Source organism: Macadamia integrifolia, chromosome 1 (assembly GCF_013358625.1).
Source record: "Macadamia integrifolia cultivar HAES 741 chromosome 1, SCU_Mint_v3, whole genome shotgun sequence".
Taxonomy (NCBI): Eukaryota; Viridiplantae; Streptophyta; class Magnoliopsida; order Proteales; family Proteaceae; genus Macadamia; species Macadamia integrifolia.
Window position 1 is genome coordinate 23586545 of NC_056557.1, and position 12384 is coordinate 23598928.

Below are 12384 nucleotides of genomic sequence, written 5' to 3' on the forward strand. Positions count from 1 at the left end.
AGGGAACTCAATCCTTACAATATATTATCTAAGAGGGAAAGAATGCTTCCTTGTCAGATGATCCCTACGCCAATGTGGGCCCAAATGAGGGGGTGCACATGGGCATCAACAGGGAGATTTTGTTTTTAGATTTCACAGTGGTGGGGCATCAGTTACGTCTATCAATAAGGGCCATATGACCAGGGAACGTTATTTTCCCTATTATAAAAATTGTCGACTACCTAAAGATAAACTTGCAAAACCAGCAGTGATCGTAGAAACACAGGATGAAGAAAGAAGCAAGGATGTAGTTCATATTGGGCCATATCAGTCCGATACAGGATCAAAATACCATTTCAAAAAAGAAAAAGAAAAAAAAGAAAAAAAAAGAAAAAGGCATATCCATATTTTATTAGTCACAGTCGATGCCAATAACAATTCAACACTATAATTAAAAAAATTGCCATTCTTCTTTGCACAGATGAGGAGAGACAGTAATGGTATTACAGATTATAATTAAAATTTTCTTTTTCGATCAATACATTATATATAATTCCTTTGCTTATTTGGACCATGTCAGATTGTGAGAGACATAAAGAGGTGGTTACATTCTCTCTCTGTAACCATGTCTGATTACATAGAGAATAGATAAGCATCTTTTATAATTGGAAAAAAAATCTGGAAGAAAGGGAGACAAGAGTGTGAATTCTTAAGGGCTCCCATTGTGTGGGCTCAATTTAATCAACCAATGGTGGATCTGGAACACAGCTTAGTCTCTCTCTTGAAACAGAGAATCTGGAACCCCCCCCCCCCCCCCCAAAAAAAAAGAAAGAGTCCTGGGACCAGTTGCCATTGACCCGGAAAAAACTCCAATGCCATACCCAAGAGTGCAGACATCAGGAGAAGACCACAATTCCTGCATTTGGAATTAGTTAGAGGAGGTATAGAGCAGTTAGTATGAAACTTTCATCTTAAATGTTTATTTCTTATCTATGATTTGCTGTAATTGCTAATTAGATGGAGAAGCAATGGAGGTTGAAATTAAAATACCAGTGAATAATAGAAGTTGGAAACAAAAACTTGCTAGAAAAAGGGTCACTGTTTGCTGCTCCATGAGACTCATCTTGATTTACATTGTAGGCCAGATATCTGCATCAAGAACATGTCATTCAATATGCTGTTCACTAAGTATCAGATAATTCATCTTATTTCTACTAAAATTTAAGCTACCCATAATCCTTCTGAACTGTGCAATCAAGATGGATAGAGGAAACACAAATGTTTCCAAGCATCCAAACTTGTTGATGTCATTGAGCAGCGAAAACCAAAGAATCCTCTGTTCTCATTGAAGAATGATAGTAAGGACATCTAAACAAAATAATGGGGGCTTTTATGTTATAGGAACTTACTACAAAAAATTTCAAGGGGATATTACTAGTCAAGAAATCATCAAAGTTTGAGTATGATTAACATACTTGATTCAACCAATCTACAAGACCCAAAAAAAAAAAAAAAAAAACTATTATACAAAAGGTATCTAAATAGGAAGAATTATGGGGGAAATAGCAAGAAATTAATTTATTTTGTCAGTCTAGGTCAGTGATATTTTTGGAAGGATATGCATTCAATGAGGCTCACATGATGCTGGATGTAATACATTGAATAGAAATCTAAGAATTAGTATCCAAAAGGATTGAAAAAATCATAAATCTTCCTGCAAATGCAGGAAAATTTCAATCAGAAAATTGAATGAAGTTGTAGTCTTTTGGTCCTCCAAATAGTTTATTAATGGGCTGCAAAGTACAAGCACCCTCTTGAATGTGAAGTTTCAGTTGACCAAAACAGCAACACAACTAATGGTTTCATAAATAAATGATAACATACAGCAACACAACCAATGGTTTCATAAATAAAAAACAACATTCTCATGTCCAGTAGTGTCATCAGGATACCAAACAACTATATTTTGGCAGAATATTAAAAATTTCAAACAATAAACCACAGAGAAACCTCAATTTTGTGGTGCAAATTGTGCCATTTCCGGCAACTTCGAACCAAAATGAGGCAGGCCAAACCAGGGGCCAGGCTCAGTCTCGGGCTTAATGTGGTTCAAAATTTATCAACTCTCCAACCCTGGCCGGCCGACTTGCACCCATACACTCATTTTTCTGAAACTAAATTTGCAAGAAGAGGCTATTAGTCTATGAAACATGAAACTTCAGGATTTTTTTATTTTTGGGTGAATAAATAATTCATGATCAAAGAAGAAGAAAATTTTGTACTGCAAACCTTTAATTTTCTTATTCGTTTCCCCTTATGAAATTTCCATTTCTAATGAAATACAAAAATACTTTTTCGGTTTCCAACATTAGTTTCCAAACCATGTTTCCTGTTTGGCTTCAACAAATCTCCTTGCAATCTTGATCCAAATCATAATGCAAAAACCTCTCATCAGGCACATATCCTTCATCGCTCATGAGCGCAATCAACTCTCCCAAAACATGATAGATAGTCTCACTTTGTGGATGAATCCTATCCCCTACAACAAAGCTATGGACCTTCTTTTCAAGCTCGATCCAACTCATCCCTGTCTCTTTCTTTACCTTCATCTTCTTCATTTTCTTGATAATTTTAGCTCTCTCTTCCCATCTCCCTTCAGATGAGTATATGTTTGCCATCAAAACATACGGCGCAGGGCTCTCAGGTGCAGCCAAAAGCAAGTGGTCAGCTGCATATCTGCCAATAATTGAATCCCCATGAATGCTACAGGCACCTAATAATGCTTGCCAGACTAGCACACCAGGATCCACATGCAGCCCTTCAATGAATCTCTTGGCTTCATTCAAACATCCTGCCCGGCCCAACAAGTCAACTACACAAGCATAATGCTCCACCCTTGGAGTAATTCCATGGACGTTAGTCATTGAATACAAGAACTCCATACCCTTTTCAACTGATCCAATATGACTACAGGCATGAAGTAATGATAGAAATGTAACATCAGTTGGCTCTACACCTTCAAGTTGCATCTTTTCATACAATTTAAGTGCTTCAAAGCCATGACCATGACGTGCAAGGGCTACAATCATGGAATTCCATGAGACTGAATTCCTGTGCACCATCTGATGAAAAACTTTCACAGACTCCTCCAAATTTCCACACTTGGAGTACATGTTGATGAGCCCATTGCTTACAAATGCATTAACTTCAAAGTTCTTCTTTATTACTAAGGAGTGGATTTGTTGGCCTAGAGCCAAAGATGTTTCTATGCCAAACACCCCGAGAATGGCAGAAACCATGTTTGGGTCAATCTCAATGCTCTTCACCATCTTTACAAAAAGCTGGACAGCTTCTTCTTCAAATCCATTTTGGGCAAGACCCACAAGAATCACAGTCATGGAAACCTCATCCAACACTTCAGCAGCCTCAAAAATCCGGCATGCATCTTCCATGCTATTACACTTGGAATAAATATCCATTAGTGCACTTTCAATGCATAAATCTGACTGAAATCCTGATTTCAGGACTAGTCCATGTACCTGACGCCCTTCTTTCAGAGCTCGTAAACCAGAACATGCCAAAAGCAAGCTTGAGTACGTCAAAGAATTAGGCTCCACTGATCCAGAACGCATCTTCAAAAAAATATTGAAACTCTCCTCATAAAATTGTCTTTGCGCAAGGCCTGAGATCACAGCCGTCCATGTGATGACATTGCTCTGAGACACCTCATCAAACACCCTCCTCCCTGAGATGTGGCATCCACATTTGAAATAGGAAGTTATCAAAGAATTTGCCACCGGAATTTCCCGTTCATACCCATTTAACAATACCAAACAATGTATCAACTTAATCACAGAAAGAAGATCCGCTTTATCACATGCTGATAAAATGGCAGTCAGAGTTGCAGGGTCAAATCTAAAATTACCCGAACTATGCATTTTTTTAAAGAACCCAAATCCCATTTCGAATTCTTCAACCTTTAAATAACCTGATATCATTGAATTCCATGAAATGGCGTCTTTAATCGGCATTTCATCGAACACCTTGACTGCGTAGGACAATTCCCCACAATTTGAGTACATAAAGATGAGGGAATTCCAAACAACAAGAACATTCCGGATATTAATCTGATTACTAAGATTGAAATGTTCAGAATGCTTAATGATGCATGCATGGAGAGAAGACCCAACACCCAGATGTCCTCCTCTTCCACAGAGGGAAAGAAGGCGGCTTGTCTCCACATAATTGACGGCAATGCCAACATTTCTCGTATACACAGAAAGATTTCGCAAACTCTGGCATCTGTTTCTCACGAAAGAGGATTGCAGAAAGGAGGAAAAGTGATAGTTGAAAGTGCTCAATACCCATCTCGCTTTCATCCATGAAACACAGCCTCGCTGTTTGTAAAGAAGCTGTAACGGTCTTTAAAGCAACTGAAGCAAAGCTGCACTGATCTCTTCGAACTTCAAAGCAAGGGGCCAAAATTAAAGGGGCAAGTCTGTTTGGTTGCAAGGTAAATGGGAAAAGGGAAGTGAAGGAATGGGAATATTTGCATTTTACCCCTTTCAAAGAAATATTTGTATTTGTATTTTCTTGCAACCAAACACACACACACACAAAAAAAGAAAAGAGTAAAATATTGACTTTTCAAAAAATAGTTGCATTTTTCTGCAATCGAAGTACTAAGTTTTTGCCTCTTCCTTTTGAATGAAGTGATCATTGCACCCCCCAAAAAATAAAAGTATTAAGTTTTTATGGTGGAAAATTTCCACTTCTGATGTGTGAAATTTTATTATTTTGAGTGAAAATGTAATATTAAAATTTTGATGTTATATGGGTTTGGATTGAGATCCTCTGTAGTGCGTATCGGCGTGTAGTGCATTATTCAACTACTAAGAATATTCATGCACGCAGCCCAAGATACCAAAGCACAGCCTTAGGTGTTCTTGGTCGTTGGATCTACGTTGCAAAGGATCTCAATACTATTATATTTGAATTTTTCCTTTGCGAGATTGGGAATGAATTCCAATTTTCATTTTAGTGATAATCACTCTAGGGTGAAGGCCAGATTCCACCACAGGAAAGGACTTTTGGAAGTAGACTTGGGTCATCGTATGTTGAAAAACCAAGTTTATAAATTAAAGGACGTGATTTCCTAAGTGGCCATTAGGGAAATAACCTCTTTAAAAGGTTCCTAGATTTGCCAATGTTATATAGCTGGTTGAAGAGGATTTAGCTCGTCATCAATTCTTCATCTATAAATTCGTCATCAGAAATTGACATTTGTCCATCTCATACCCAACGGTTGAGAAAAACCTTGCTTTTTGATGACCTTATTTCCCCTCTTCTCCTGGATCTCCCATCAACCCATTTCTTCTCAACTTCTTTCTTCATCTTTCTTATCTTCTTCCTCCCCACATTCTCTTACTCACCTTCATCTTCCTAGCTCACATGCAAATCTTTGAGCTCATCTTGTCCAAACTCATCCACAACCAAGAAGCCTTAGACTTCACTTGTTCAAATATGCCTACCTACCAGTGCCTTAGCGATCAAATCTCATCAGAATGGGTTGCTTTCTGGCATTCAAGGCGGCTTATCTCGCTGTCCTTCTCATAAAGCATCGATAAGTCACTCTGGGCAGATCATCTTGAGGTTTATGTCAGTGAGTATGTTCCTCTCAAAAGAAAAGGAAGAAGGTTGTTGTCGCTGGAAGATGGCATGATGGAAGTGACTACCATCAATGTGCTCCAATTCTATAAAAGTCTTCATCTCTTTCCCCTTCCCCCACAAGGCCACATACAACCCCATCACTGTCAATGTTGCCCCTACCAAGCTGTATGAGTTTTGATTTCAATTTCAAAATTGAATAGTTCCTCAACGTTTCAGAATTTCCATTCTATTTGGTTTCTTTTTCATTGAAAAAAGGTATAAAATCAAATTAAACAATTTCTGAAATAGAAATCATACCATTAAATTGAAACAGAAATCATACCAAATCAGGCTTTAAGAGTCACAATCACCATAGTTAACCCTTGTGAATTACTAATTTTATTATTCTAAGTCTCCAGATTAGAAATTGCAAGAATATTTTTCGAATACAAAAGAAAATTTTATTTACCTTCCAACATGTAGCTTCTCATCAAGGAATAAGGTTCCCATAATTGCCACAGCCACCAACTCTAAAGGGTCGAAAATTGCTACAACTAGTGCAACCTTTTTCCTTCTCCCCCACGCTATCATCGTAAAAAGCAACCGATGCAATATTCCCTACACCCCAAAAATCACGACACCCCATTCATCAAATTTAAGTTTCAAATCTTCAATCACTAAGATATGAAACAAACAAACTCTTTTTTTTGGGTAATCAGACAAACAATTTAGTCTATCAAAAATCCTACATATACCCCATAAGCCACGGTCCAAAGCCTAATGTTCCATCCAAGCTTCCACTACTCCAATTTTCTCTCCTCGCATAGAACGTATATGATGCTCTGTATCGAACCCATCAGACACATTAGAACCGTGCTTGACAAATCTCATGAATACCTCTTGCTCATATTAGCCTGAAAGGCAAAACCAACCCCAAAGTGGGGAAATTCGAAGGTTAATAGAAGATAATTTGGATGATCCTCTTAGAATCATGGTGTAGGGAATCAGATTGGATCGACCTGAATGAGTCAGATCGATATATTGATCGATGATCAAAATCAATTTCGATATCTTAAACCATGCTTAAAATGTCATTACAAAAGCATACCTGAATAATTAGCCAGAGTACATAAGATAAACAAACAACCAAGGGTCAGTATCGAGCTCAACATGTGATCATGTGAAGCTGATTTAGAGGCAAGGTTCCTAACACCATGAGTAGGTCAACCTTGGTTGACCACATGTTGAGCTCTGGTCCTCTATATAATGTCAGCACCATCGCCCCGCCTATTCCCATTGTAGTCCCCACCACCTTTGCTTTTCCTGTTAGAGTAGTTTGAATCCCCAACCTCTCTTGCCTTTGATTTATCAACCCATCAATATGGTAATGATTGACTTGTCACTATTTTATAGTAATAAACAAACTCATGAGGGTTCTGTATTGATAGATTAAAGTAGATAATATAAAGCACAAAACCTTCCACAAAATCAACGCGATGATGTAGGTTGTGGCTGGAACAAGGTTTGTCGTGGCTATGACAAATGTTGCTGATGTTAACGTTAAGCTTGATACATAAGATTTTGAGTCAATGTTTCGCTGGTGGAGAAAGAGAAATTATTTTTGCACAAACGTTGTACAACTTCTTTTTAAGTTATCCTTAAAAAGGGTAACTTAGAAAGATCAATATTGATATCTAAAAACCATGCTTAAAATATACCTTAATAATTAGCCAACGTGCATAAGATAAACAACAACCAAAGGCCACTACTGAGCCCAACATGTGATTGTGTGAAGTTGATGTAAAGGCATGGTTCCTAACACCATGAGTAAGGTCAACCTTGGTTTACCACATGTTGGGCTCCGGTCCTCTATATTGTCACACCATGTTTCATACATAATCGAATCGGTGATCGAGTTAATACCTGTTAACTTCAAAACCTGTCAGGATCATTTGATACAGTAACCACAACATAGCATACACACACTCTAAGCCAAGAAAATTCTGTATATTAGTGGAAGTCTTACATGTATTTACCTGTAAATACCCCAATACTTTTGATATCCAAATTGTATTACATAATATCTTTACATGTGAGCCCGTAGGCGCGATATTTACACAATAAATATAATTTAAACATCTAGAGTGCAAAAGGGATAGCATTTCAAAATAATAAAAAAGAATCTGGTATTGGAATTAGTGTTGCTGTCCCGCAACACAACACTCGCACGGGTACTCGGCCCCGTGCCCAAGATCTTTAGGGACTCACCAGTTCTCGACTAAAAACTCCACGATAGGTCATGGCTCTAGCTCTTTGGCCGGATAACCTTCAAGATCAACTAAAAATGGTGTGCACGTGGGATAAACTCATTAGCCCAGTAAGTGAAAAGAAATACCACACAAGTATGCGTAATACAAATAAACCTATATGCGTGGAGTTCATTTTATTACCTTAGTCCACCTACAACAATTCTAAATCATAGGTCATGTGCTACTCGTAATCACAGTGCACGTATGCTCTGGGTACGAGCCGAGAACCCTATCTCGCGATACGCCCATAGGGTTGTTGGAGAAGGCCAGCCGTGGGTACCAAAAAAGTAAATTACTGTTCCTCAGCGACATTAAAGTAAATTGTTGTTTCTCAGTGACACTAAAGTATAATACTGTTTCTCAGTGATATTAAAGTAAAATGGGTATTGCCTTGCATTAACTTAAATGCAGTACGATTGACCCTCTCGTTATATCACCAAAGTTACCGATAGTCCTAATGATCAGTCGGGTGTACTTCTAACCGTCACCGTTGGTACACAACCTTAGGCTTCCCCTCAGTGATATACCTAACACCTAAACATCTGTTAGGAAGGGTTGTAGCACAGAAATATGTCATTCCTAACCACATGCTCGTATGTGAGATAGTACGACTGCATAGTACCATCGCGTCCCATATCACGGGCCACTTATGCATTCTTGTCCAAGCCGATTACGACACCTAGTCTAGCAAGGCATCATATTTAATAATTTACAGTCATCCATCTCATATTGCAAGCAATGTTTGACATTTAACAATAAAGACATCAGCATGTCAAATAATAAATGAATTTATAATGCACACGTCAATGCATGCAATGGCACTCGTGGATGACTAATCTACACAATAATAATATGATGACATGGCTTGTCTATAACCAAAATGATATGATGCAATGTCCTCTTCCCACTAACCTAATCGTGTACAAAGATCACCCTTAGTATGAGAAAGATCCAGCATGCAATGACACAAGTTCCTAGAACAACCTATCATAAAAGAGTTGAGTTTAATATGTTTCACATTAGGGTCATAACCAATGAGGTATGATGATCCTAACATGTTAAAAATCACTAGAGAATGTTGCTCAATAAATTTGGGCCCAATTGAAACTGAGAAGTCAGATTGGTGGGTCGACCGACGAGCAAGGCACCCACCAATCCTTGCTTGTCTGTCGATCCAAGGACATTGCCTGGACCAGCGGCCCAAGACCAACAGGCCAAGACCTGCGGGCAAGGCACCCACCAGTCCTTGCCAGCCTGTTTGGCCAGAAGCCTAACTAGGATAGGTGGGTTCCGAATTGGTGGGTCTAATCGTTCCCAGGCACCCACCAGTCAAAATCGAGATTTTTTATGTTCTCTTCCATTCTTCATCCCACCTTGGAAATACCACCATGGGTAGATTTTTCACAAATCTAAGGCTCCAAATCATGATTCCAACCTATATATAAGGTCGATCTAAAATCTTAAGCATGGATCTTACCTCTTTGCTCAATAATCATCTCAAAACCTCAAATCTTCTCTTTAGCTCAAGAGATCAACAAATGCTTTACAAATCGTGCAAGTCTTCCTCTAAATCTTTCATAAACAATATATAGAACCTTTATTAAATCTTAGATTCACATTCTCAAAAGATCATAACAAGATCCAAAGGATTGCTACCCAAATCGAAGAGTTTCACTTAGGGTTTAATGAGAATTTAACGAATATGGACTTTACTCACCTCAAATCGTAGATCTCGAGATGAGGATCTTTAATCCAGTGTCGGATTCAAAAGGTCTGACCCCAGTGACGCACGACGATCATCTCCCTTCCCATTTCCTTCTTTCTTCCTCTCTCCTCTTTCTTCTTTTTCTCTCTCTACTTTACTTTTCTCACCCACCGTGTAAAACACTAAATGAGGTGAAAGAAAGGTAATAAATGTTATTTATAGTGGGGTCAAAATATCTAATGACCAGAGTGGTAGGTCACACTGGTTGGTTCGACCCACCTATGACCACCCACCAGTCGGCCAAAACTTAGCTAAAAGGCTAAAACATTGGAACTTTTAATGGGACTTGGACCTGACAAATATTTTACTCTCGGTAATTGATCAACAAACATATTTGGTATAAAATATGGTTACGTACCTTTATTATGCGTACATGGCCTCGTGATACATACAAGTGCACGGCTTGGGTACGCAGACTTCACTAGGCACTGATTCCAACTCATTTAACCAACTCGAGTGCAGAGTCACTCTTGCCATCAGGTTCCATAAGGTATTCGAATCGGCTCACTTAGGTTCAGGTCCTACCAGGCCAAACCGAACCAACAAAAAAATTAGACCGGGTTTAGAAAGTAAAGTATCACATATATAATGTCAGCACCATCGCCCTGCCTATTCCCATCGCAATCCCCACCAACTTTGCTTTCCCTACTAGAGTTTGAATCCCCAACCTCTTTTGCCTTTGATTTATCAACCCATCAATATGGTAATGATCGATTTGTCACTAATTTATTAGTATCAAACAAAGTCCCGAGGGTTCTGTTTGAATAGATTGATATAGATAATATAAAACACATAACCTACTGCAAAATCAACGTGATGATGTAGGTTGTGGCTGGAACAAGGTTTGTCATGGCTGCAACAAATGTTGTTGATGTTAACGTTAAGCTTGATAACACATGGATTTTGAGTCATTGTTCCGATGGTGGAGAAAGAAAAAATTATTTTTACACAAATGTAGCACAACTTTCTTCATTCTAAAAAAGGGTAACTTAGAAAGATCAATTCTGATATCTTAAACCATGCTTTAAATGCCGTTACAAAAGCATAACCGAATAATTAGCTAGAGTGCATAAGATAAACAACAACCAAGGGCCAATACCGAGCCCAACATGTGATCATATGAAGCTGAAGTAGAGGCATGGTTCTAAACGACATGACTAAGGTACCTTGGTTGACCACATGTTGAGCTCCGGTCCTCTATATAATGTCAGCACCATCGCCCCTCCTATACCCATTGTAGTCCCCACCAGCTTTGCTTACAAACTCATGAGGGTTGTGTTTGGTTAGATTGAAGTAGATTATATAAAGAACAAAACCTACCGCAAAATCAACTCGATGATATAGGTTGTGACTAGAACAAGGTTTGTCATGGCTGTGGCAAATGTTGCTGATACTAACGTTAAGCTTGATTGTATAGATATTGAGTCATTGTTCCACTGGTGGAGAAAGAGAAAATTATATTTACACAAACGTAGCAACTTCTTTCTAAGTTATCATAAACTAGGGAATAATAAACTGAGAGTGTCATTTATTTAGAAAACTAAGGGTGTAAAAAACAAATCGAGTCGTACCATTTATACCAAAACTGTAAAACCATTTACGATAAGGGTATACAAGAGTTTTCAAAAATAATTTAAAAGTAAAACCATTTACACCGAAAATGTGAAACCCTAATGGTTCGGTCTAATAAAAAAAATGTGTCAATGTATATATTATTTTGTCATTATCAAAAGATGTCATTGTCATGGTTTAAAATATTGTAATAGACTTTAGCATTAAACATGACCAATATGTTTTCTATAGGGAAGTGTGGCCTTCACATAGATGCACAAATGGGGAATCGAACCTAAGACCGTGCATCTATCTACACAATTTCCAATTCGCCCTAGCCTTTTGAGCAACCCTTTTGATAGTGTCTTTATCAAAATTTATGGCAAAGTAGAAGAGGGTGGGCCAAAGGAGAAGAAAGAAAGAAATGGTTCTCCTACAGTGGATGAGAGAACCCATAAAAAATCCACGCATGGAATTAACCCCTTTCAGTCCGCTCTTCTCCTTTATTTGAATTCTTAGAGAGTGAGAGTGATTTTATTTCCACTCCGTTTGATTGCAATGAATATGGGAAATGGAAAATGAAGGAAAGTGAATGTCTGCATTTTTTTTTTAAACATTATTTCATTTTTCAAGGAAATACTTATATTTTCTTTTGCAATCAAACGTTAAAAAAAAAAAAATTTAAAGAAATATTTATATTTAACTTCCTTGTAATAAAAAAGAATCCTAGTTTTATGGAGAAGAATCAGGAGATATTCCCATTGTGATGTGAAATTTTTATTTGAAATGAAAAAAAAAAAAATTTAAAATTTAAAATTTTGGGCATTGTATGAACAGAGCCCTATTATACTTAATCTTAAATTTCGCTTGTAGGATAGGGCATAAACTTTAGAATTCTTTCCTCATATTGGCGATATTCACTTCTGGGTGGATGAAGGACACATTCCACCTCAAATAAAGAACTTTTGAAAGCATGACTTGAGAAATCGGATTGGATTCATCAATATGTATTGATCCAGATTAGTATTGGCTCTTTTCGATCCTAAGATCAATTCCAATATCTTAAACCATGTTTGGAAGGAGCCTCACATATTTTGACACCAACTTTATAAATTTAAGAATTTTGATTTT

General features: G+C 37.7%; 1 protein-coding gene and 1 pseudogene across 1 annotated transcript; both read right to left on the reverse strand.

Annotated features, from left to right (window-relative positions):
• Positions 1 to 2253: 2253 nt before the first annotated feature.
• LOC122076599 (pentatricopeptide repeat-containing protein At3g05340-like) lies at positions 2254 to 4501 on the reverse strand. Its single transcript, XM_042641996.1, has one exon. It carries the CDS (start codon positions 4356 to 4358, stop codon positions 2379 to 2381), a length of 1980 nt encoding a protein of 659 aa, XP_042497930.1. The 5' UTR covers positions 4359 to 4501; the 3' UTR covers positions 2254 to 2378.
• A 1038-nt stretch (positions 4502 to 5539) lies between these two features.
• LOC122072117 lies at positions 5540 to 7929 on the reverse strand (annotated as a pseudogene).
• Positions 7930 to 12384: the final 4455 nt, after the last annotated feature.